General features: G+C 44.3%; 1 protein-coding gene across 1 annotated transcript in view; it reads left to right on the top strand.

The window, feature by feature from the left end:
- The window catches only part of pard6gb (par-6 family cell polarity regulator gamma b), a 35,814-nt gene extending 11,814 nt beyond the window's left edge, over nucleotides 1-24,000 (top strand). The window contains exon 3 of the mRNA XM_069681325.1: nucleotides 22,431-24,000. Coding sequence (XP_069537426.1) covers nucleotides 22,431-23,500 — 1,070 coding nt within the window. The 3' untranslated portion in view covers nucleotides 23,501-24,000. The remainder of the gene's footprint in view (nucleotides 1-22,430) is intronic.
- The last annotated feature ends 2,984 nt before the right edge of the window (nucleotides 24,001-26,984 follow it).

Genomic DNA, 26,984 nt, shown 5'->3' with positions numbered 1-26,984 from the left:
ATGTGTTGTTTACAGAGCCAAGTTTGGCAGGCTGCACGCAGAGAGGTGCTGGTTACACTCGCACAACCAGGAAAATCAATGCTGCATGTTAAAGTGAAAATTTGATTTATTTTTGCAGTGTATTAGTCATCTTCCTAAGAAGGTGTTTCTGTTGATTGGAAACATCCAGATTTCTTCAAAACACGCACAGGCTGTAGTTGTCTTTCTTTCTTAAATAACAGTGCATTGTGGGCTATCAGGTGTATATAGAGATGTCAGGACACATAGAAGATGGTAAAATGCTTGACCTTAACCAGACCCGACCTGACCTTTCCAGCTGTAGAGTCACACTCACTTCGGGAAGAAGCTCTGCTCCCCCCTCAGACCGACTCAGCCCACCTTTAAATCTTCCCTCAGTTTTGCCTGGAATTTTATTCTTATTGATCCAGTCTGTTTCATTGCTAAAATTAGAAACGATCAATCTCATTATTGTCAGAGGGGTCACAAAAGACTAAGCAGTGCGTCCTGGGAGTCTGCGAAATAGAAACTGCTGCGGTGGCTGCAGTCCAAAGGGAGAACGAAGAGGGCTTGTTTTTGTCTGGTTTCTGTTTCTGCTTAAATTTTCATGGTTTCTTATTTCCTCTCATAAAAGAATAAAATTGCGAGCAGACATGAATTTCATCCAAACTCTTATTTTCAGACACTAATTTGTTTCAAACTGATGTGCTGTGGTTTATCATGTCATTCCAACATTATTTTATTAACCTTTAGTCCTCGTCTTCTTACAAGGGATGCACTGGTTCAACCTTTGTCTATGGATGCCCCTCTGAAACTTCAGCTCAGGCAGATAATCATGTGACACCAGTGTATGTTTTTCTGCAATGTACAATCTGAATTAGGACTGCTCGATTATTTTGATTTTCAAACTAATACTTGAAATGAGCTTCTTTACCTGAATTTTGTGCTTTCTGTGGAGGCAAAATGCAAATTCGCTGTTATGGATGTCTGACTTGGCGCTGGACAAGGACGGAGAGTAGCAACATTGTTCCTCTTGGCCGTCATACACTCATCACGCTGCACTTTGTGCTGTTTTTGTAGCTGGTTGAACAAGTTAGTTGTGTTGCTTTGCAGCGCAGACACAGGTTTCAGGCACTCTTTGCATATTATTTTTGGCTGACCGCCGGGGTCAGCCCTACACACGGGTCTGTATGTCACTGACTGACTGACTGACTGACTGACTGAGTGACAGTGCTTTCAGAGCCGTAGAGAGAGAAAGTTGCGACATTGCAATGGCGGATCATGGAGCATATTGGACCTCCACTGACGCGACTCTCTGTCTATACGGCTCTGGATACTTTGTTCGGAGAGTAGCTGCTCGTCCGCTGTCCTCGCCTACGTCCGCAGCGCGCACCTGCTTTCAAACACATTGTCATCGGCCTCATAAGGACAGTCCTTGTAACACATTGCCCACAAAAGCGCACATTGACCTGATGCGGTCAGCCACATACTAGGTTTTGTCCTCGTCTTGTTTTTTGCTTAAAGCTCCTGTGAGGAACTTTCGGTGTGTTGATTTTGGCGCCCCCTGTGGACAAAGCCGCACCTCTTATCTCTTGATTCTCGCTGATTTTGTCCTGTACATGCTTAAGTGGTGGTTTTTAACAAAAAAATCTCATCCTGCTTTCTTTAACAGTCATCACTGACTTTAAATTTGTGCCCTGGAAAATGTAAACAAAGGCAGCGTGCAGTTAATCGCTTCGTCTGACACCTACCCCCCCACCAGCAGTTTCAGGCAGTGAAAATAACTATATAGAAATAATCAATCTTGTCGCTGATGGTCTGGTTTGCTTTTGTAGTTCATATAGAGTAAACAGAATTAATTTCAGTCTGTTTCATAACCAGTGAAAAACTCCTCACAGGAGCTTTAACATCACTTCCTCTTAACCCGAAGCGCCTCCAAAACAACTGATGACGAGCCGTTTTGGGGGATAGGTGTTTCAGTTTACCGAGTGACTCGCTTTCTTCTAGTTTTAGCGAAACAAGCAGCGTTCAAAACGCGCCAGAGCGTTCGTAGCTTACATGACACGTCTGCACCAACAACTCTTCTAAGACTTAATACCTAGATGAGCATTTTTTGAGATTGTAGAGGCATTCACGAGGACAGCTTCGTATTCTCTTCCCATTTTCGACAGCTGTTGTAACCACGACAACCACAGACGCATTCTGCTGAAAGTCACCAGTTAACATGGTCACTCGTTGAACCGAAACACCGGCCTCTGATGTTTACTCTGTCACTCTTATCTGCTGCTGCAAGGTAGGCACTCATAACATGACCATAGACTGCATAAAAAAGGACATGAGTTTTCTACGGGCAGAGCACGCATTTTAAACGTCTACATCACCGTCATTCAATTATTTAAACGTGAGAAACCCAAAATCGGGATTAATATTCCATTAATTCCTTTAATAAGGAGACTGGATCAGTTGTATTGTGACCTTATCTGCCTTATAACAAGGTCAACACCAACTCGGATTCAGTGTTTCAGATCTGTGCATCCTTAATTTTTACGACATATTTAATTGCATCACATATTACTGTATAGAAATAACATAATCACATAGATATAAAGTAAAATGTTCCCATTAAATCCATAAAGCGATGATTAAACTGCAGCCTCTATCGTGCTCCTCTCTGTCTGTGTGCTCATAGTGACCGTCTGCAGCGACCCTGTCAGCACATCTGGCCGCTCTCACACCATAGCCAAAGGGCTTCTGAGAACACGTGCCTATTGTGTATGCCTGTGTATATATATGTGTGTGTGTTTTTGTCCACATGTCCCGTACACTGGCTGGGATTGTGCAGCAGATGTGTCAACATGCCAGTGCTCAGTCATGGTAGCTGCGGGTTAAAGCTCTGACCCTGCAGCATTTGATCCATGTGGACGAGGGGGAAGAGCCACCTCGGTAATTAGCGTCTTGTCTTTATCCCAGTCCGACCTCTCAAAGCTGATTTGGCCCCCGCAGAGTGGATTAGCATTGATCTCTTTATTAGTGCAAATGATTCAGAGTTAATTCATGTGTATGTGCTGCCTTTTCTGCTTTGCTCATTCACGTCTTGTGTGCTCTTTGGATTATAAACTTGCATGCCAGGCATACTATTGAAAGCCAAACGCATCCTTTTCCTCATTCCAGCTGATCTATTTCGGTCGTGTAAAGGCACTGCCTTATTGCACTGCCTTACTGTGCTTTTGTGCCTCTCTTTACAGAACGTCAGAGTCATTAGGAGTGCGTTTGAGTGTGGTCTGTTACGTTGTAGTCTTTGTGCTCGGTACCAGAAAGGGGCCTCGGGCTGTGCAACGGAGGAGCTGGTTGAGTGAAAGGGAACGAAACAACAGGCCTACACTCTGCCTACTGCTGCTTGCAGGAAGAGAAGACAGAGGCTGTCAGTTTCAGCCCATCTCTGTTTTTTTCCAAGCTCTTTGTTTTCTTTGTTACATCTCCACCCTTCTAGATGTGAAAGAAAGTGTGCAATTCCATGCCAGATAGGACGCCAACAAAAAAGTGCAACACATCAGTCTGATCATCTTTTTTCACATGCAAGAATCCTTTTTATTTTTAGGTAGCTGCTTCGACCGATCCTTGTTCTTTTCACATTATATGACTCAGTTGTCAAGGGCAAAGGGGGAGAAAACCACGGCAGACAGTGGGGAGTCAGTCTGACAGTAAGAAAGACAGACAGGCGCAGGGAAGGAAGAAAGGAGGGAGGGCAGGTTGAGTCCACCTCCATCCTGTGGTCTGGCTTGTCGTCCTCTTGTTGCAATCTGAGCCGGCAGAAATCAGGGATTTTCTGTTGAGGAGGGAAAGCCCGAGCAGGCGGAGGTGGCACAAGCTAATATCTTGTACTGCATTAGACAAAAAGTCTTTTATTAGAGCCTTTGTGAGCTTAAGAGAGACACTTTGATGACACATCTGGGGCACATTCAGAGGGGAAAAAGCACCGTCTTTGAAAATGCAAGTGAGGTGTTCAAGGCCTGGTCAGTGTCGGAAATTTCCCCCCCCGCTCGCTGCGAGTCCACGTGTGTGTAAAAATAAATCCTTCCTTCTCTGCTGGGAAAAGTTTCTGTGCCGTAAAACCTCTTTTTAGGTGGTGTGTGTGGGCTTCTCAATAAAACCTGTGTGTGGCCTCTTCTCTGCGTGTCTGCGCACAATGCCAGCCGTAGTTAGAGTGTGATGGAGATGCCCGGTGCCTGCCGGGAGCGGGACAGAGGCGCAACAACCCTGTCTGACGGGGAGCTGCTTCTCTTTGTGCCTCTGCCTGTGAAGCTGCTGCAGACCAGCATGGATGGGGCTGTAAATAACGTCAAGCCGGCACTAAAAGGGACAAACATGCACATCTATGTGTGCAAATTGAAGCATATGGTTGTGAAGTAAGTAATTTTAGGATAATTGCACCTCTGAAGTTTTAGCTCTAGCAGTAACAAAGCCTTGCAGAAGACGCACACATGATTGCTTGCAGGCTGCACGTGTTCGAATGCATCACAAATCACAGCGGACGCACAAGCTCGACCCTTCTCTCTGTTGTTGAGGCGTGGGAGGGGAGGCCCTGTGTTCTAATTAAACTTGTAAGGGCTTGTTGTTTGGCAAAACTATATTGGTGTTTGTGTTTCCTAAGTCCCTGCTTTCATTTTGGTTTACGACCCCGCTTTGAACTGCGTCCCCCCTGCCCTCCTCCCCCACAATGAAGTTTCCAGACTTTGTGGGACAGGAGTGTCTCTGCCAAGGAACTCCTTCTACCAACTCTTTGTCCTTTTTTTTTTTGATGAGCTTTTCATGGTTTTATTTTGAAATTTCTAGAACCAAGAGTCAACAATGTTCCGCTTTTTGGTTAGTAGAAAACTCATCCTTCTAACAAAATGTTCTCTCAGTGTTTTGACGTGCAGATTTCCTGACGGATGCAGCTGATTTGCAGTCCTTCATGTTGGTTAAAAGGAACGATACACACATCTGCTCTCAATTCATGAATGCCATCACACCCCGATAGACTTTCTGTTATGACTGCTCTGATTCTCAAAAACTCAGTGGCTAAGTTGAAATTGACCTCATCCTGCCTCAAAATAAGCCCAGAGACGTGGGCTCCCTGTCCTTCAGGGACAAACAAACAACTTCCTCAGCCACCACCGCCGCCACGGCCACTCCTCAGCTGCATGAGCCTTCAAAGAGAGAAAACAAGCTTGAAATACTTCCGTGCCTTCTTTCATTCCCTCGGTTTATGGGTTGAAAGTGGAATGAGATCCGGCGACATGTTTGACTTTGAATTTCCAACTGTGTGAGGGTTTTTGCTCATTGTCTTTGTAGTTGTTGTTTGTATGTTGTCGTTAGAATAAGTGGGCAGGGTTCTGCTTTGGGATTTGTAACTGTCTTAACATGTTACAATAAGCCAGTTTTTATGCTTTTCTATAAAACAGAATTATACTTTATTCTTAAGCTATTCTTTGGAATTTGTCCTTCAATTCTTGTAGTTAAAAAAACCCAGGAAAGTCCATCCTATACTTGCATCTCAAACATTTCTCTGCCAGCTTTTAAAAAAATGTATCTTCATAATAACTAAAGATAGAATAACTAAAAAAAAGTTCAGTACATTTTTTTTTTTTTGAAATTGTTAACCAAGACTTGGATAAGAAGGTTAATACCACTCTTATGTTTGTCCTTTCAGTATAGAGCTAAAGGCAGCAGCTATGTAGCCTAGCTAAGCAAAGAATCAAAACTGCTAGCTTAACTTAGTTTCTGTATGCTCTTAAATATTGTATCGTTACAACTGACAGAAAAAAGGTCAATTGTGAAACTACTTTCTCCTTCAATTTTTTTTTAAAATTTTAGATAAAAAGAAAATAGGAATTATTTGCCAGGAGTTAGATAAGAAGATTGAGCAGCAGCTTGTTAGCCTAGCTTGGCATGAAGAACCGTACCAGCTAGCTTAGTTTGGTTTCTGTCTGCATCAAATATCCTACATATATAATTATCTCTAAAATAAGAGATCTATTGAGGCGCTGGTTGTATGATTTTGTTATATACAAACATAACAGGGCTTGTTAGCCTAGCTTGACATAAAGAACCGTACCAGCTAGCTTAGTTTGGTTTCAGTCTACATAAAATATAGGCTACTAGATATATAACTATCTAAACTAAGAGATCTATTGAGGTGCTGGTAGTATGATTTTGTTGCATACAGACATAACGGGGCTTGTTGCCCCCGCCAACCCCAGTCTCTTTGTACAGATAAGCTAACTATTCCCTGGCACTAGCTTCATATTGAACAGACATTCGGACATTCCCCTAAACCTCTCAGTAAGACAGCAACTGAAAATATTACCTAAAATGTCAAGTTGTTATTACTCAAAATGTAACCCAATTTATTGGAATGTTTTTTGTCAGAAGGAACAAAGATGGAGCAGATACTCGGTTGTATCAAGTTAAATGTTCTCGTCTGCTCTTCAATTTACACACGCATTTAATAAAGCTGTCCTCCTGTAATGCATTTAAAATCACAGGTTATTGATTTATAGTAACACAGGGATGTATTTCTCTCAGACAGCACAGAGACAGCTCTGAGAGTGGCTGCATAAAAGCATTCAGTGGAAAATTCCCAGGCCAAGTTTAGAACCGAGCCACGAGCAAAGTGAGGGAAGAGGGTGAAGATTTGGGGTTAGGGAGAGTGGGGGAATATGCACGCTGGGTGGATGTTAGTGGGTTTGTGAGGGAGGAGTTGCTGGTTTGTGCAGAGACAGCTCGCCATGAGTCTGCTCGCTGCAGTTACTCCTTAATTACAGCTCTACTGTAGGACAAGGCCAGGCATGCTATGTGTGTCGAGCTGGGAAAGTCGCACAGAATCACACATAGAGATGTAATGAACACAAGTCGAGCTCAAGCAAGGGATTTATGTCCTTTTTGGGGAAGTCCTGGTTTAAACTTTATTTTCACAGCATTTAACGTGAATACTTTTTACTTACTTTTGGATCATTTCTCTTGTGAATCTTCAGTGGATGTCCCGCCTCTAAGATCATTCAGAAACCCTTCATTTGAATCCTCATAATCTCCTAACAGAGCTACGTTTACTTCAGGTTCTCCAGTCAGAGACGACATGTGGCTTTCTGGCCTAAGCAAGTCGACAAGTGTTTAGCTAGCACATCAGCCTCGTATTGCCTCTGCAAAGAGTTATTTTGGGAGTCCATAATTACAAAGGAGGGACTGACTTTGCTTCTCGACGGCTCACCCGCAGCAAACACACTCCCCACTGGCAGGGTTTGCTTCAGAAGCACCCAGCTAACTGTAGGTTAGCTATGTCCTGGCTGCAAAAACAGAGGCATGCTAACTACTGGTAGCTAGCCTAAATCTATCCATCAGCCACTCTTATTTTGAAATTCAAGTTAGTTTTTCAACTCACCTCTTTGATTTGAAATGAGTGGAGCGCAGCTGCAGATAGGAGCATGTGCTTTGAATAATGTATATTGAAAACACACACACTCAAGGTCTGTTGACACCAATCAGATCTGCACAGCCTCTCTTCATGTGATGTCATCTTTTTCCCCATCTCATGCCCCTGGTCAGAAGTTCACAGTCCCTGAGGCAAAGGCTATCCATATCCACATGCACTCAACATGAAAGCCTGAGTGCACTATATATGAACACTTAGGATCCCTAAAGTTGGGGAAACTCGCCTCATAACATCTGTGTGCTCAAACTAAGTGTGTGTAACATTCACTTACATGATAACATGCAGTGCTGCGTGGTCCCTCTGAGCAGCGGTCATGCGTTTGACCTGGAAAAGGCGTGTTTATGTGTCACGTTTCGATGTTTTCCCTTGAAACGGACGGATCCGGTCTGCAGAGAGGGAGTTGGCTGTTTCTTCAGGGTTGTTTACTCTTCTGGTTTCCCCATGAGGCCAAGCCACAGTGACGAAATAAGAGGCCATTATGTTGTTTTTTAAGTAATATAGTGGGCTGCCATTTTTTTTTTTTTCACCTCAAATGATAATTATCATTTTTACTTGTAAGTAGTTTATTCATCTTTTCCGAATATGTGCTTGTGCATTAAGACATTCTTATTTTGTGCAGACGTATCAGGCTTTGTTTTCATATACATGTGTGTGAGTGCTTGACAAATTAAAGGAACAATTACAGCCAGCCAGTACAGCTAAATATAGGTCATGAGGCTAAAACAATGAGACAAGCTGTCCTGCCCCTCACCAGTCTGTCAATTGTTGAGCCTTAACTTGCCCTGGAGTGTTCTGATTGGCTAGATTACATCCAGTGTGTTTATGATTGGCTAACTCACATCAGCAGAGCTGGCACTCGGCTTGACAGAAGCCATTTCAAACTTCATTTAACATCAAAGCAAATCACTAAGAGGATTTAAAGAATCTTACTATTGAAAGAGTTTGTCTAACCGTAATGTGGTTGTTGTTTTTTTTGCTGAAGTAAAATGCACTAACTTTTGAGCTGACTCAAAGTTGTCTGGCAGGGAAAGGCAGACACGCCGTAAAAAGATGCAGCCCCTTCTCCCACCTAAGTACCCACGCTCCCCCCTCTCTTCCCGACATGTGGGCCACGAGTTGGTGGTCGAATCAGGCCAACTCAGCAGTTCAGGATGGGAGAGGAAGGAAGAGAATGGAGGAGGGGAGGAACGAGCCTCGACTCTTACCCTGATATGAAGTGCGTCCTCGAGACTCGCAGAAACAATGAGTACTGACAGCTCATGTGGAAACACTCCCACAGACAGTTTTGACATCATGTGTGTGTGTTGGAGATAGAAGAGAGAGAGGAGAGATTTGGCTGAAGAGACAAGATGAAGGAAAGCGCAAATGGAGTCATTGGAGCAAAGCGGGAGCAGGAAGAAGCGAGGATGTGTGTCAGCACACACAGGAAGTGTTGTGTTCTGCTGTGTGGCTGTGTAAGGGAGGGTGTGTTGGTGATTTCAGGTGCAAGGGGAGGATGGGGCCGAGGCCTGTCTGAGCCTGCAGAGCGTTAACCCAGTCACATCAGGCGGAATGGGGGGCCTCACCTGGAGGCCGGGAAGGGGCTTTTCACTGACCCCTTGTTCTGGACTGAATGGAGGTCAATGAGGGAGCTCAGTTTCGGGGCAGGGGACACATACCAGTGCTGGATCCCCTTTTAAGAGAGCAAGAACGGTCATGCCCAACAAAAGAGAGCATGAGGCCCGAATGTCACCCAGACTACTCGACTGCCAGAGCTTCTAAATAGACGAGTGTGTGTGACTGTGTGCCGCAGGATACAGATAAAAATGATATCATCAACATTTTCTCTGGCTGCTTGTAACACGACGGATTATTTTTCTTGCCCACACCGTTGAACGAGATGAACGTCTCCAGAGGCAGCTTCATAACAAAGGCTCACATTTCCTGTGGGTTGATGGACGACCGACTCAGCACGGCGTCCTCTGTGAGACGGACAACCTTCCTCTCTCTCTGTCTCACTTTTTAGAAGTAATGAAGTCGAACTGAGCTCCATTTTTATGTCCGCACACGTGTTTACTTTCTGGGTTGTCTCACTTCCTAACCTGGCTGCTTAAGTGTCGCGTCCTCTTTCTTGTCTGCACTTTGTGACAGTGAGACAAGCCAGAGAGACGGTAATCCTCCTCGTCTGCTTGTTGTCTGCCACCTGCAGCTGATGAAAGATTAGAAAGTGACTCGAGTTCAGAACGGCGTCCAAAAGGTTGAGGAGGATGAAGGTTACAAAACAATGACAGTAGTCGAGGTCTTCCTGGGTTCACGTCTAGCTTTTAGAAACTAAGAGCTGACCTGGATCCAAATTCGGAGTCGGTCTTGCGGAGTACTTTTTGGAAGCATATAAAAACATTGATTTTGGAATTTGTTACATTTTTGCACGTCTCCTTATAGAGCTTCATGCCTCTGCAGGTGAAAGTGCTGCCTTTCTGTTTTGGTCTATTTTGATCTTATTTTCGTCTCTTGGTGTGTTGTGCCGTCGCCTTTGGACCAGGTCTCTCCTTGTTTATAATTTGTATGCATGTTGGGTTAAGGATCATTCTCCATAGGTAAATGGTAAATGCTTTTCTAGCCTGTGCGACCACTCAAGCTGCTTTCACACTACATGTCACATTCACCCATTCATACACATACATCATACATTCATTCATACACTGATGGCAGAGGCTGCTACCTGAAGTGCCCAACTGTCAATCAGTCATCACATTCATACCCGTTGGCTATGCCACCGGGCGCAATTTGGGGTTCAGTGTCTTGCCCAAGGACACTTCAACATGTAGACTGAGGGAGCTGGGGATCGAACCTCCGTTCTTCCGGGAAAAAAAAGATACTCGATACCTGTTTCGATACCATGGCAACAACAATAGAACTCTTGGGTAGCAAAAACTGGGTAATCTTGTTTTTAATTTTTTCCTGCACACAGTGTTGGTACAGGAAAAGTCACTGAACACAAACCAATGTTGTGCGGAGGTGTGAGCGAATAAGTTTGTTGCTTAGAGCAGAACCGCCGTGAATCAATCAGAAATTAGGACTTATTTTTCCCTTTCATTGTAGCACGATTGATTGTAACACGTGGTATCGAAGTACCGAAAAATGTTGACAACCTCACATTTACAAACTTACCTACATTGTTGCATGGATGGTTAAGCGAGGGACACATGTAAAGACAAACGCATGTAAACCAGGAAGCTCCAAAACTCAACTGATATCTGCAATCACGTTTATGACTAATTTATGACACTGTTATACAGCGAGTGTACAGACGTGTAAGGTCCTATAGTTTGCTTCTAAACAGTGAGAATGTTATCATGCTAGCTAAAAACCCAGTAAAAGAAGACTCTGGTTCCCCACCCCTCTGCATTCACTTTATATTCGGGCTCACAATTTAGAGCTATCAGGACCACTTTTACAGCAATTCCCTAAATCTGTCTGCATCAATTAAAAGAACATGAATCCTTTCAACACAAGTGCAACACGAGATTAGTTCTTTCATTTTCTTAACAGTCTCAACATGCTTTTGCAAATGAACCACATTCCCCCTGTGCTCGCTCCTGAAGTAAGCCCACATGAATTAATACTCACACAGGACTCATAAACATGTTTCTCTTCATTAAGCAATGTGAAGCAAATCCAGTGGAGAGCCGTGTTTTTCAGCCTGAGGCTCATTAAACATGACCTGATGGTCAAACGCTGCCAAGCTTGTGTTTCAGTCAGTTGAGTTTATACAGTAATTGTTTAGATCATATAACACAACAAGTAACAGTTATCTGATTGGATAAGAGGCGTTCAATGAGTGCTGATAGAGAGAACAACATCAGAGGGACTTTTCACTCTGTGTATCACGCCGCCTCAGCCACCTCCTTTAAATACTGTTAATAACAATACAGCAGACCGTGTATGTCTACATTAATCAAGCTGTACCTCTGAATCACACAGTGACTCTTATTTCACTTGTTGATGATAAAATAAAACCTACAGATATTTGTACATGATAAAAAACAGCTGAACGCCCTTACCCTTAAGTCACCAAATGCCGCTCCTGTCGCCTAGCAACAGGTAGCTAGTGGGCTAACTAGCTAGCTTAGCTAATGTCACGTAACTTTACCTATTATTTTTGTTTTTTGAACATGTGTAACACCATCTATTCGATTGAGTTGTAACAAAAAACTCTTACAATAGTAGTGTATTCCTCGGCCGCGTAAGAGTCCACCATCTGGTTTGAATTGGCGCGCAATGAATCTTGGGATACGTTGGTTCAGGATCCATCGGGTGCATCATTCGCTGCCCGGGAAAACAACGCAGTTGTCGGCCGCACCTGAAGGAGTCTTCGAGTTGGGACAGCCTTTGACACGCTGCTGTGTTGTATCGGCCTTCAAGTACAGCCTTCGAAGGATGCGGCCACAGCTACAGAGTGCCATAGAATGTTTGTTTGGGTTGCTTGGCAACAAAAGTCCAGTTTCAGTTAAGTTGTGGATCTGTTGTTGATGATTACTTTTTACTACTATTTGTTACTCATACAACCGTTGTATAAAAGCAATGATGCAACATCACTCCCTCTTGTGTGGTATTGTTGAATATCAGCGTTATATAGAGGAACGGAGAAATGTAGAAACAAATCTTGAATATCAGGAAACATTGTGTCTTGTTTCCTCATAATTTAGAGTCATTCTGTCGTCTGAAGTCCGTCTCTCTCTCTCACACACACACACACACACACACACACTTAATCACAGTGACTATCACAAACAGAAGGCCAGGCAGGTGGCACGGACACAAGTCCAAGTCTGCTGCTGCGTCTGGTGTCACCAAAGAGATGCCAGGATCTCTTTCCCCTGATACCTGCATTTCCAAAAATACACTGTAGTTCATATGGCTGCAGGACTTCAGTGTATGTAAGGTTTGCACTTGACTCTTCATTGTTCTTTTAGAAAAAAAAATGTATAGCACTGCTTTTTTTCATAGTATTACGTAGAGACCCAAAGTTTCCATTTGCCTTTGCATTCAGCAGTGCCGTATTTATATCTTTACATGTGCAGTAAGCAGTGAAGGCAGCGTGGGTACCTGTGGGCCAGATGGCGGCGGCTCGACTTTGTGCAGCTTAAATCAACAGCATGTGTTTTCATGGTCAGAAACATGCATATGATCAGCAGAGACGCAGCTGGATTCAAACCAGGAGCAGTAGTTGGTTGCAGAAACGCTGAACCTCTAACGGTGTATTTTTTCCTCTCTTGATGGAGTGGAGCTTGTTCCTTTTGAAAGGTTGCAGGAATGCAAGACCTGTCGACTCCATCGCTCTCCTCTGCCTCGCTCTTTGATGTTCCCTCCTCCCCTCCTCTGCTAAACGTCAACCCCCCACACACACACTCAGACACACACAAACAGGTTAATCTCCTTATGTACGCACACACACTCCCTTCTCTTTAAATACCTCTCTCTTGGTCTTAACCTCTCTTCCTCTTGTTGTTGAGCCAAACATCTGCTTGTGTATTAATAAAGTTGTTTCTTATGTGAGTGTGTGTGTGTGGTGGGTGCTACCTGCAGTGAATCTTAAACCTGCGCCTCCCACCCGAACCCCACCCAGCCGCACAGGCCCGAGCCAGAGCGGAGCAGACAAGGCAGCTCGGTTTAACTTGTCCCAGATGTGCAGCCCGGCCCCTGTGTGCCGCCGAATACTGCTGCTGAAATGAGTGCAGGGAGGGGAGGAATGGAGGGGGTGCGTGCAAAGTGCAACCTAGCATATAGATGCATGAAAAAGTCACCAGGAAGGAAGCACTCGTCTGGTTCTTCCTTATGCTCTTGCAGACCAGTTCACCTGATCTCACTTGATTCGTGCCTGTTTTTTCTAATTCCAGGTCTTTTCTTTTACGACTTTACTCTACTTGGAGTTTCTCTGTTTATTCGTTTTATGCACCTATAGCTTAACACACCCTGCACATGCTCACAGAAACTTCCAGTAACTTCCTCACCAAACCTCCAGTGCAGCTGTCGATTTGAAACCACGTACGTTCATCAAGCGTCTCCAAATTTCCACCCGGGCCCTGCCTCAACCACCCCTGCAAGAATGTCAAATATGTTAGTATGTTGGGAGAAGAAAAAAAAAAAAGAAGAAAATGTTCGTCTTTATTCAGACTGGATTCTTTTTTCCATGTTAGTGTTAGCCGAACGTCTTGGCAGCAGTCCGCCACTAAACACACAGATAGACTTTCCTGCCGTCTCCACTGGGGAAGAGAAGAGACGTCCAAGAATACTGATTGTTTTGGTTCATTCCTTGCATTCATGTGTGTGCATCCCGTTGGAAGAGGTTTCAAACGGCTTTATTGTAAGTTGACGTATGTAAAAAGCCAAACTTTAAAGTAGGAATGCCTGTTTTACTTGTTTTTAGTGTTTGCGCAGAGTATTTACATGGGAGAAGAATGTCAAAATTTGCTTTTCTGCTCTTTTTGCTGCATTTGGATGTCGTACGAAACCACTGAAGACATGAAAACCAGTTATTTATAACCCACGCTATGAGGAGGAAGCAACACAAAGCCTCTGCGTTCCATTAAATCGTGTCTTTTCTAATGCAAACAGGCCAAAAAAACTGCAGAAGTGGCTAAAGAAAGAATGTTTCACTGGACGTGAACGCTTACTGTACTGCTTTGTGCTCATCTGTCTGCTTTCATCTTGCATGGCTCTGCTCTGTCGTGTGCTGTCTCATCCTGTTCTTCTTCATGCCATATTCCTGTTGGTTAGAAAGTGAGGGGCTTCAAGCTGTGTGAGTGTGTGTGTGTGTCTGTGGGGCCCAGGAATGGAGCCCACTGCCACAGCATCCAGTGACCTAATGCAAAAGGCAGCAGGGTCGAGCTGTGTTCACTGTTCTCTCTCTCTCTCTCTCTGTGTGAGTGTGTGTGTGTGTGTGCGCCTCGTCTCTCGCTCTCTGCAGTGATTACGGTCTCCTCTGTCACTAAGCACTTTGTCACGCTCGGCTGAAAACCCCGATGGGGGCAGGGGAGGTTGTCGGGGTGCAGGAATGTCACTAACATGGATGGACTGTGGCTGGCAGGAGACAGAGCAACAGGCCACAGGTCATGGGATGTAGTTTTAGCTTACAGTACTGAACTCATAAAAGTATTGTGTTAAAAATGTCACAATTTATTCACAAACTACTTATTTAGTATAGACGTTGAAGTTTTTTGTCAAACTGTAAAGAGAAGTTTGATACTCATTAAGGAATCGTTCAAAATTTGGGATTTAAATTAGCTTAGCTTAGCTTAGCTTAGCACAAAGATTAGATCGGAGACGGCTAGCTTGACTCCATTTAAAGGAAACAGCCTTACCAGCACCTCTAATGCTGAACATGTTTGTTAAATCTGTACAAAAACCAGTATATGTATAAAACCTTCAATTTGTTGTTTTACGGGGAGTTTTGTGGCCGTCTGCTTCTTGGCTCAGATCTGTTGCCAAGCAACCTACCAAGACTCCTAGTCAGAAATACCCATCGCATTAAAAAAGGGCAAGTTGTAATTTTACACTTTAGTTTGTGTAAGGCTTAAATAAATAAATTCATGTTAATTACTGTAGTAGAGCTGTAAGGAGTAATCATCTTGAGCTTTGGGAAACACTGACCAACATTTCTCACCAACATCTGAGATTGTATTGACCTAACATCCAATTGATTAGTTGCAAAAATGATCAACAAGTGAATCAGAAACTGTTAGTCGCAGGGCGCCGGTTTAGCTCAGCGGTTAGATTGCACGTCCAATGTACAGAGGCTTCAGTCCTCGATGCAGCGGCCCTGATTTCGACCCCCACCCTCGGCCCTTTGCCGCGTGTCATCCCCACCATCTCTTCCGACACGATCCACTGTCCTCTCTCTCTGAATAAACGCAGAAAAGACCCCAAAAATGTTTATTCTAGTAGGAATGTCATGTATGTAGGATTTGTCTCATTTGAACAGAGCCTGGTTAGATAATTCCCCCTATTTTGGTTTCGCACGCTAAGCTAAGCGAAGCTAAGCTAACCAGCTGCGTGCTGTAGCTTCATATTTACTGTACAGGCAGGCAGGAGAGATAGGTTATCCATTTTTTAGATGATATGCACATCTAGATCTGCATATTTCCTAAAATGTCAAACTTTTCTATACGTTTATCAGAAATATAAATGACAAAGTTTGGCAATATGGTGGCCAATGCTCAGGATGCTAAATGTAGCATGTAGCTTTTAATAAGAAATTGATACAGACGACTTTACTTTTTTGCACGTTCTGTTGTAAACACAGCTGTTTGCTGTATTGCTTCTGAGGAGCAGTCTGGAAGGATTGTGTGTTTGTAAGTTCCTCTGCTGGGCTGCGAGTGTCTGGGTCATGTCAGTGGGTAAAAATATCATTACAGGGGGTCGCACCCCCGAGGGGCCCCCACTGAAACTGTGAGCAGGGTGATGATGTTGTCGCCTCTACCCCAAGTCTTACTTACACATAACAAGCTTTCCACTGCTGAATGATGTTTTTAAACCACATATCATCTTATTATAACAGTAATAAAACACTTTACTAACAGATGTTTTGACAGGAAGTAGAGCTGAAGATGAATGCAGTTTACTCCTCCATTAGCTGCCCACCAAGCACAAAGATTTTAATCACACAACTAGCTTGTTCATGTATGGTGATAATTAAGCACTGTGCATTCACACATACCACCACTGCACACGCAACACGCACACATGATGAAAACACATCATGAGGCTCTGGTTCCAGCAGCTCGTTGTGTTTTTCCTCTCTTTGTATTGTTCTCTTTGCCAACGCAGGTACACCAAAAGTGCTCAACATAGCGTGCCAGCTCTCACAAAGCCCTGTGTGAAATATCACACATGAAGGCGGCCCCCGACACCTCTTCAAACACCATTAGTCTGGACTTCAGCTCAGTGATTGTAGTGCATACCAGGCGCTGTGGCATTGCACTTTCGCTTGTGCGAAACAAGGCATACACAAACACACGTCATACACATTCCTCAAACCGTTTGTGCATTGCTCATATGCATAACGACCAAAGCATTTGAAGGATTTTGAAACACCGTCAAAATAAAAGTTTTGTTCTGCTTCGTTTCCATCGTCTCTTCAGCCTCTGTTTACAGTCGAGTCGAGTCAGCGGTGAGTGTAAGAAGACCTGCCAGGAACAAGTGTGCAGAGGGGCCCTAATGGCCGATCATAAAACTCTTTAGATTCCTGTCTTTTATGGGAGACGGTGGAAAAAAGCAGAAGGACTTTAAAGCGCCTTCTCTCCGCAGCTTTGGTTAACTAGAGGTCGGCTCTGCTGGAACAAAGACTGTTTTTCCCCTGCTTTGCTTTGTAAGCACAAGAACAGCGTGAGGTGTTAGCTGCCCTCTAATTGCTCTGTTTTCTCCTGAAAGCAGGACTTTTACAACAAACGGCATACATTACGAGATTCGTTTTCATTCTAAGTAAAGATTAAGTAATGCGATTAACACTGACATATCGCTTAACAGTATCATAGCTTTTAATAGCTACTTTCTTTCCTTCAAAGCAGCAAGGACTTACGAAGGACTTCAGCCTGTTGGGAGACATCTCCAACTACATTGAACACCACATGCCTCGAGTGTCTCACACACGTGCAGACTCATGCGCACAGGCAACAAATCAGCAGAAAGCAGAAGTCACCCAGAAGCCTTCTTAACACCTCTGACCTCTGTCCCCTCCACTCTTGTGTGGGCTGGAGCCACATTTGGGGATGTTTTCTCGCATCATGTGACTTTTCAAAATGAGACGCATCTTATAAGACAGAATTTAGTATCTTTCTTTATCCACCGAGCTGCGTATGAGCTCTCGTATCACTGAAACTCTCCACCACAGATGTTAAATGTTATTTAGGTGAATGTTTTTCCATCCCTGTCAGCATTAAGCCTCCCGATTAGCCGTATTTCCACTTGAATTCCCCGACCTGAAATGTAGAACAAACTGCAGTTAGGGGTAAATACAAACAGCTGGTTTGTGCGTGTGTATTTTTAGCTTGTGTGTCTCCTTTATCATCTTTTTTTACTCCATACTCTGATCAGTAAATTACCTTTTGATTGTGGAAATGTGGAGTGAAAGCTAATTGAAACACTGAGCTTCTCTAATAGGCTTTGATCTGAGTCGCCTTTCAGCCTGGCAGCGACCCGACCGTCTTTGATTAACGGGTTCACGTCGGATTACCCATGATGCTCCGGTGTAGCAGGGATTAGGTTTGTCAGGAGTTGTTACGATAACCTCTGTGTGATCGGCCGGAACGTGCTCGCTTAGTTTAGCTCCGGCCCAAATCCCTGTTTGTGTGCGCGTGTTTGTGTGTGTCTCCCACCCTTGGCAGGACTGAGGAAGAGCTGTGACACCTGAGAGCTCATAATTACTGAGCTTCTTTGAACTAATCAGCGACCTTTTATGAGATGTGACAAAAGTCTATTTTTGATATGTTATTTAAATCGCAGAGTCACGTTAAGTTAAAACTCTGCAGAACAGTAGTAGAAGCACATGAAACACACACACCACTTCTTCTATGGATTGTGTGCAGCAGTAGCAGAGAACATAATGTTTAGCTTTGCACTGGAAAAATCCCTTTCAGTCTAATAAGTGCACTGGCCCTGAATATAAAACCCCAGGCCTGCAGACACACACACAGTTTGGCTGCCACAGTCTGGTTCTATAACTCGACATCTTAACATATAATCCCATGATGCTCCAGTGGTAGCTTCAGACGTGCTCGTGATGGAGGACGTATAGTGCACTTAAGAAACACAACTAGCAATTATTTTATCACCACTTATACTACTTATTATTTTCATGATTCATTGATTATAGGTTCGGGAAAAAAAATACGTTTAACCATTTCTCAGAGCCCAAGTTGATGTCATCAAATTGCACATTATGTCCGTAAAAAAAAAGTCAATATACTATGGGGCTGCACCTAATGATTATTTATGGATTAGTCAAGTAATCTATCTGCTAATGTATCTATCTTCTACGTCTTACCCTCTCCTTTATTAAAAGATCGAGTTTGAGTTTTTCCACCCGGACCTGAACGCATCTCTCCTCTGCTCTCGCTGTAGCTTGTGTCGTGAAGTGCACAGTGAGAAGGTTAGGCTTACCCCTCGATCCCACAGGATCCGTCTCCGGCGCGTTCCTTCTGCGCCGCGTTTGTGGTTCGTCAGTGGCGCGAGCCCTCGGCCACAGGAAGCGTGTCTGGTTCGCAGCGCAGCGGAGCGCTGGCCCAAGCAGCTGGATTCGCGAGATCACAAGATCGCGGTAGAACTACATTATCGCACGAGAATTGAGAAATCACAAGATAACATCAATGTTAGCAGAGCAACACACAAACTACAGTTCAGTTTGGTTGATTATCGGCTCATTCGGAAATCATTCCGTGATTTTTGTGCATCTACCATGGAGGAGTACACTACTTAATTAAAGGTGTTCTATTTTTGGGATTCAGTGGGTTGATCTGAAAATAAACGGGGGAAAAAGTGAGTCTGTCCCAGTCTGAACATGGTGTTTTTATTTTGAAATGACCGGATGCTGTATGCTGCTTTCGTGTGTGACTTCCTGTTTGGAACGATCTGTTCTGTTCAGCTTGATGCGTGTTTGAAGCGGCCTCCATCAAAAACAGACCCGGCGCGTATCTTTAGCGGAGCAGAGCGGAGACACGCTTCTGGGACGCGTCGGAGACGGACCGTGGCGCGTGCTGTGGAATCACGGTCATTGACTTGAATGGGCGCGATCGACTCCGGAAGTCGCGGCGCACACGGAACGCGCCGGCGACAGATCCTGTGGAAACAAAGGGTTAACATCGTACCGGGGCTGATAAATTTGAGGCTTGTCTTTGCGACGCATCGGCGCACACTATACAAATTGTCATATTTCCGTAATCAATTACGTTGATGAGTCGCCCCAGCCCTAGTATACTACAGTTACAAATGAAGCAAATCAACTAAAGCCCCTTTCACACATGCACTGTGCTACCTAAAATTTCCAGAGCTTGTCCAGGTGGGCTGCATGTGTGAACACAAAACAGCTTAATCTTTCACCCTGACTTCATGCAGACTTTTTCCTGCCAGCCTCCTCGTAAAATGTCCGCGAGAAGTCGAATGTGTGAAACACTATCATGGAGCCGGTGCAAAACCAGAAGAGCGGCACATAACAGGACGGATAAAAACATCCGAGGTTGAAGAAGAAGCATCATTTTAAAGGCAACAGCAGCAAAGATGTCTGCAAATTAGAGAGTTGAAAAGATTCAGGAGCTTCTGGCTGTGAGGGCTGATGCCAAAATTGTTTGCCAAAATGTTGCGGGGCCACAGCATACTTATTTCTTTTAAGTCTTTTTTTGGAAGAGAGACAGTAAATGTGGGGGATGATATGCACCATATGATCGGCAGACCGGGAGTCGCACCTGCGGTCAGTGCGCTGCAGCCTCTGTATATGGGGCGCCTGCTCTACCAGCTTAGCTAAACCAGCGCCCCCTGCAGCATACTGCTTACATCATGTCCTGCCTCAAGAGAAAGGGGTGGTGATTTGTGTATTTTGACTTGTAATAGCTGCAAGTTAGATTCCTGATTAGAAGACATCTTCATATGAGACATAGACTCTTTAAAATGCAGCGCTCCCGGTGAATTGCAACCGCTGTAATCAGCACAAGGTGCCCCAAACCCAGATTTATCTCCCGCTCAGCTGAACTCCAATCTTTCCTCTTCACTGCTCCTCCGGGACAAATCAAACACACCCCGTGCCTTTCATATTCTGGAAACAAATTACACCAACATGGGCTTCTTATGGGATTTGTAGAGCAGCTGTGAGACATTACAAACAGAAAGCGTAATTATAGTTGTACCTGTGGATTTGTGAGCGAACTATCGTGCTTCCCGCTAAACGCACTGCTGATGTGGTGAGGCGCTGGTCTTGGAGCCGAGGTGAGGGTGTGGAGGGAGGAGGGTGTTGCACCGTAGACCTGTAATGAGAGTGCGCAGCGCTCCCCTCCAACATGGTTCCCATCAGAGACTTGCACTTGTGGCAGAAATTCCAGCCCTGTAGTCTGGATTCAATCAAATGGGCTTCTGCCGCGGCATGCTCAGAAAACTAAGAATACCATGCGCTTTTTAAGTCTGATGATATGCAGAGGCTTTGACTTATAAATGTCAATTTGAAGAAGACTCATTTAAAAGTTGATAAGAGGCTGTTTCTTCATCTGGCGTGATGTACTGTTTGGCTTGAGTGCTTGACAATCTTATCTCATGCTCTGCCAGGAGATGTCAATCTAATATTCCTCTAACACATTTATCATTCTTATTTATTCCCCCATCCAGAAATCACCAATTCCCCATGTATAATGTGGGTTGTGACTCTGCTGACGCCCCCCAAAAAAAGCTTCCTTTCCCCCTGACGGAGAGAAAAGTCATTTCAGATTTTTACCCCATTTCCCCCAAAGACGCTTCATTTCTGAGGCTTGTAGTAAAACACGCTGCTGAGTCAACATTCTGCTCGGTAGGAGCGAAAGGAGGAGGAAGAAAAACATACATTAATGATGAGTCAGCATTGCATAGGGAGTCACATGGCAGACGTCCACGCCGCTCGCAGGCTGGAGGGACGACCGACCGGCTGGCTCCGCTCGGAGACGCCATCTTTTGTTTTTTTCCTCCCTCCGCGGGCCACTTTGAAGCGAGGGGCCAAAGATTACAGTGTGCTCACCCATAATAATTTCATAAAGCAGGTGTCCCGAACAGTGGGGCAAAGATGAGTCATTGCTGTTACCATGGAAGAGCTGGAGCCGATGCTCCCGCCTGGGGATCTTCACTTCCTGTCACATCAGGCTCTGCTGTGTCCAGATTTCCTGCCTGCCTGAGAAGCAGAGATTAGAGGGCGATCAAGCTTTTATTTTGTCATCATGGAGCACAGTCTCTGTCCTTCCTCTCTGACTCACAGCTTAATTCATATATTTAAACCTTTCCTTTTTTTGAAGTGTGACAGCCCGGAGTATAGTTTTCATGCCCCTCTAGTTTTATCAAAACGTATCTAAGCATGTTCTTGTGCATGTTTGGCAGAAGCCACGCTCTCATTGCGTGGGTGATCCAGTCCTCTGTAAGGTTTTCTTTGTTTTATTGATCGCTCTAAATCTCAGGTTGGACACTTTGTGCTTTAACTTGAGAATAACAAGCTGAACTTCCCTCGCAGTTCATTCTTTCCACATTGTTTAACATCCTTTGTGCTCCTTCTGCTGCTGGTGGGTTGTAACTTCATTAGAGCATAATGAATATTTTTGTATCTTTTTTTTTTAGAGTTTCATTTTTGTAGAAAGGACAGTACGTGTGTGTGCCTGTGTGTCGCACCCTGGGAATCCCTACAGCTGCTGGCTGGTAGCAGAAGGGCGGGTCACCTCTGTGAGCAGGAATGTTCTGCACACTCAGCGCTTTCTGCAGACATGCACTCAGAGAGGCTCAGTATTGTGCACGCTCGAGTCTTTAATTATTACTGATTGTAATAACTTTTGCTGCATTCTTTGTTGACAACAAGCAACAAGCACACAGGCCTTGTTTATGACTGAAGTAATAAAAGGTTTTGTTAAATATGACAACAATCTGTATAAATGATTAGCAGGTCCTCTAAAAGGAACGTTTTTTCCAAACACATCTGTGCACAGTTTGAACAAAGGGTTTGAGTTTGTTAGGCAGGTGGTTTGATTTAAAGATGAAGGCAAAGACCATTTGTGTTCACGTAAAGGTTCTTTAGTTTCAGGACAGAAGAGTCGGTTTGTTTTTCCAAATCTTCCTCTTCATCTTTTTCTGCCTTTGGCTCTTAAGTTTTCCTTTATTCTCTGTCGCCTTTTGGGAACAAAGTCCACATGGAAGAAAGAATGTTCTTAACCTGCACACGCACAAACATCTCTAACACTTTGTTCCTGTGTCTCCCTCTGTTTCTTTGCAGAAGAGGTCGACTATGCGAACTTTGGCACCAACACGATAACCCGTAAGAAGAAGCCAGTGGTCGCGCTGCGCAACAACGACATCAACCGCAAGCGGCCACACATCCGCATCGGCATGCCACAGGACTTCCGGCCCGTCTCCTCCATCATCGACGTGGACATCCTGCCTGAATCTCACCGCCGCGTCCGACTGTATCGCCATGGCTCGGACAAACCCCTCGGCTTCTACATCCGAGACGGGACCAGCGTGCGGGTGACGCCACACGGGCTGGAGAAGGTCCCCGGCATCTTCATATCTCGGCTGGTGCCCGGGGGGTTGGCGGAGAGCACCGGGCTGCTGGCGGTTAACGATGAGGTGCTGGAGGTGAACGGTATTGAAGTCACAGGAAAGTCCTTAGATCAGGTGACGGATATGATGATCGCCAACAGCCACAACCTGATTGTGACGGTCAAGCCGGTGAACCAGCGTAATAATGTTGTCCGCAGCAGCAGGATCTCCGGGAGCTCGGGCCAGTCGTCCGACAGCAGCGGGTCGACTGGATACCCGAGTTTGTCAGTGGCTTCGGCAGGGGTGATTTCCCCTGGAGCACACGGTTATCAAGACGACCTGGAGAGCGACGAAGACACAGATATCGTCATCGAGAGCAGCCTCAAGCGGCCGTCTCAGAGGTCCAACGCTTCCCTTGCATCCACTGCATCTCGCACACACCAGCAGGCGCCAGCTCAAAACCCAGCGGCGCCTCCGAGCCCTCCCACACGTCCTTTATCGGTCGTCTCGACCGCCTCCTTCCATTCCCAGCCCAGCCTCAACGGAGGGTCACACCACCACCACCACCACCACCAACACAGCAGCCTCAGTTACCAGCTCCACAAAGACCTGAACCTTCACCACCAACAGTCCCAGCAGCGCCATCACCACATACAGCCTCCGCATCACAGCAGCAACCCGGCGCTGCGCCACAGCAACGGCAGCCTGCACAAAATCCTCAGCTCCATGAAAACGGACCCACGACACAGTCTCGCTCTGCCCAGGGGAGGGGTGGAGGAGGATGGCACCGTCATTACCCTATAATACCTGTAAACACACACACAGACGGACAGAAACATCCCACCTGCTCAGAGACTTAAACTGTGATCCAGGCCGGAAAATATGAGCAGGGCTGTGTTTTGTAAGATACTAATTTTGTAACTTCTGTTTTTACAATATTATTGATGACAGGAAGTTACGAACCAGGAAACAAGGAACGTGTATTGTATATATGTGTTTTTAAATGTGTCGAAAAGATTTGTACGTGTGTATGTACTAAGCATCAGAACAAACTGTTTTTAGGCGAGTCCACTGTATGCTAGAGTTCTGAATGTGCCTGACATCTTTGGTTAGTGACCACTTTTATTAAGATCCTTTTCTTTCTTATTACTGGGACCAACTGGGGGTTGCTTGTGGATGTTTTTAAAGAGTAAATCTATATTTCTTATATTCTGATAAATGCTGTGTAGAGTATGATTTTTTTAATAGTTCTTTTATGCATTGATGATTGTGATCAAATCCTTGTATCTGTTCCAATAAATTATTCTCACGACTTTGCAAACTAGAAGTTTGATTCAGCGGTTAATTGTTCCTAAAGATTTGGAGTGTGTAATTATTAAGTAGCAGATTAATTATTTGTGTAACATTCTCTGTTGCAGCCCCTTTGTTCTCATTTGAAAAACCACTACTATTAGAGTGATGAGGGTATTGATAAGTGTTTGATGAACAACAACAACGCTACACTGTAGCTTATCCTGTTCAGGGTCACAGAGGGGCTGGAGCCTAGCCCAGCTGTCATTGGGCGAGAGGCCGGGTACACCCTGGACTGATCGCCTGTCAATCACAGGGCTGACACGTAGAGACAGACAACTCACACAGACACCTACAGGCAATTTAGAGTCACCAATTAACCTATCGAGCATGTCTTTGGACTGTGGGAGGCGGAGTACCAGGCGGGAACCCATGCATGCACACAGAAAGGCCCCCTACCGGACCGGGGACCTTCTAGTTGTGGGGCGACAGTGATGTCAAACATGCTGTGGCTCTTTTTTTTTTTCAGCTCAAATTGCAAAAAAATTCACTTGAAAAACAGGATTTCAGGACTGAATTTGTCTGATATGTAAAGACAGAAAATGCGAAACACAAGAGGACGCTTGAGTCTAAAGATTAAAGAACAGGTTTTCTTCAATGAAGATCTTTGTTATTTAATTGGTCTTAATTTGTGTCCTTCAGCTGCTTAGTGTGGGCGCATAGATGATCTGTAATTTAATTTGTTAGACTAAAAGTTTGTAGCAAAGAAAAGCTACACATACCGTACACGCAGATTTAAATTGAAATGAACTGGATGTGCAAAGATAACATGACACGGTAAGGTATTTCCAGGTCAGCGGGAAAAACTAGATAAAAGAATACAGAGCATCAAGTTTTGGGTAAAGCCACTCAGAACCAAAAGTCTGAAGCTCTTCTCTAAACCCAGTAATCACAGTCAGCAGAGCAAATAATTGTGGTGGAGGCTGACATCCCAGTTTCTTCACCAACAGCAGCATCTGTAGATGAGGAATGCACAACCGCAAAGCATGTTGCAAGGGGCGTGACTGTTTCTGGAAATCTTTGGCAGTGTTATTACCATTCTGCAACTCCAGTACAACCGTTTTGTGCCTACAGCAAACTGGGAAAAACCCACACTAATTACTGATGATTTGGTTTTTCACATACGATGAACTGTTAAGATGGCACATCACGCAGACATCTGGAGGTTGAGTTCCTTGTTTCAGACACGATCAGTCGTTATCATCCACGACAGCCAGTACATGCGGCATGGACCTGCAGCAGGAATGCATCTCTGTCCTGGGTCAGAGGCCAGCAAGCAGCAGCAACTCCTCTCACTTCCCTGCTAATGAATGTTTGTTTGCTGTGTTTACTCAAGATGCCGGACCGCTCAAACAGCTAATAGATCATTGTCACCCAACTGATTCTACTTATAGGTTTCAGTCTGTACCACTTAGGTGTTTTGGAAGACACCAAAGTCTTGTGATTCACACCATCAGTCTTCAGCACTGACTTTGCATCATGGTCAACCTGCATGTGAACTTTTGAAGTCAATATCAGCAGAAACCATTCACGTGCAGGGGGCCATAGCAGTTTGAAATAGCTTCAGCACTAATGTGTGAAAGATTTGTGTAACCCACATGTGACACACATGTTCAGCTGCTTATTTTAAGGTTCCAGCGCAGAATGGAAAAAGCTGACAAAGTGTTGTTGAAGATAAACATTTTAAATACAAAGAAAACTCTTTTAAAAGATCATCTCAAATTTGAACTTTATTTCCCACCATTTGAGTTTGTTATATGACTATGTCCAAATGTTTTTGATCATGTGGAAGGATTTCATTGCTGCTTCACATCCATTCTGGTTGATTTTTTTGTCTACTGAAAGGTGCGAGTAACTGTATAAACTAATGTAATAACGTGTGCTTCTACATCACCCATGTGCAGACCACAGATGTCCATTGCTACGCAGTAATTAGGGCTGCCATCTGCTGGCTGGACTTGAAAAGACATGGTACGTTCTTCAATTTAAAACACAGGCATACAGACTATCATGTAGCGGGTCACATCACTTGGCACGTAGTTTGTCATGTAGCTTGTAGCTTCTCTGAGGCGAGGGGTGACGATAGAAGTGTCACGGCTCTTCTCTAACGTCATTGGTCACGGTCTCAGTAGACAACTATCTACCCCAGGGGTTCTCAAACTTTTTGGGGCCAGGGACCCCTTACAGGGGAGAACATTTTTCCCTCAAGGAAAGGACCCCCTCATAATCGTAACACTGATTAAGCATATGCTTACTACCATTTGCACTCTTAGATGCCATTGAAACTATTTTTATTGTAAAACCTAAATACTTCAGACCTGTTCATAGTGATAAACTGAAAAACATTTCAGTTTGAATCATGTTAATACCATTTATAAAACAGAGGGTCATTTTATTCAAATTGCTTGTGGACTCAACTTGACAGCTTAATACTTTTCAAGTAATTGATCTTAAAAGGTTTCAGAGAATTGACAGTTGCAAGACAGCTGCAAGAACTGTTCGTTGCAACCTGAGTGCATTGAGTGATAGACTTGATGTGTCACAATCATATCAGTTTCAATTGGTCCAAAGCTAATGTGGGTGGGAGTAATGGACAAAATATGCGTGTTTCATTGGTGCAAATGGTCCTCATAGACATGAAGTTTTTAATGATACAGTACAATTTGATAATTTATTATAATTATTTTTGCGGACCCCACTTTTAGAATCACTGTTAATGTTAATGTTAAATGCTTGTTATTTGAAAGCCAAGATTTTTAATAATGGCACAAAAATATTTTTTCCAAACTACCAGACACGTTACCATAATTTTGTGACTGTCTTCTTTATTTTATTTTTTATTTTTTTGACACTCTAATAATTCATTTACAACAAGGGCTTGCTTCAAAGACCATTTTTGAAAAAAAGAAAAAAAAGAAAAATGGGATTGCAGGTGTAT

The sequence above is a fragment of the Semicossyphus pulcher genome, unplaced genomic scaffold (assembly GCF_022749685.1).
Source record: "Semicossyphus pulcher isolate SPU_LCO1_2020_fin unplaced genomic scaffold, fSemPul1.0.p SCAF_5, whole genome shotgun sequence".
Taxonomy (NCBI): domain Eukaryota; kingdom Metazoa; phylum Chordata; class Actinopteri; order Labriformes; family Labridae; genus Semicossyphus; species Semicossyphus pulcher.
Note: the sequence above shows the minus strand (reverse complement) of the source record. Positions and strands in the feature narration are given on the sequence as shown.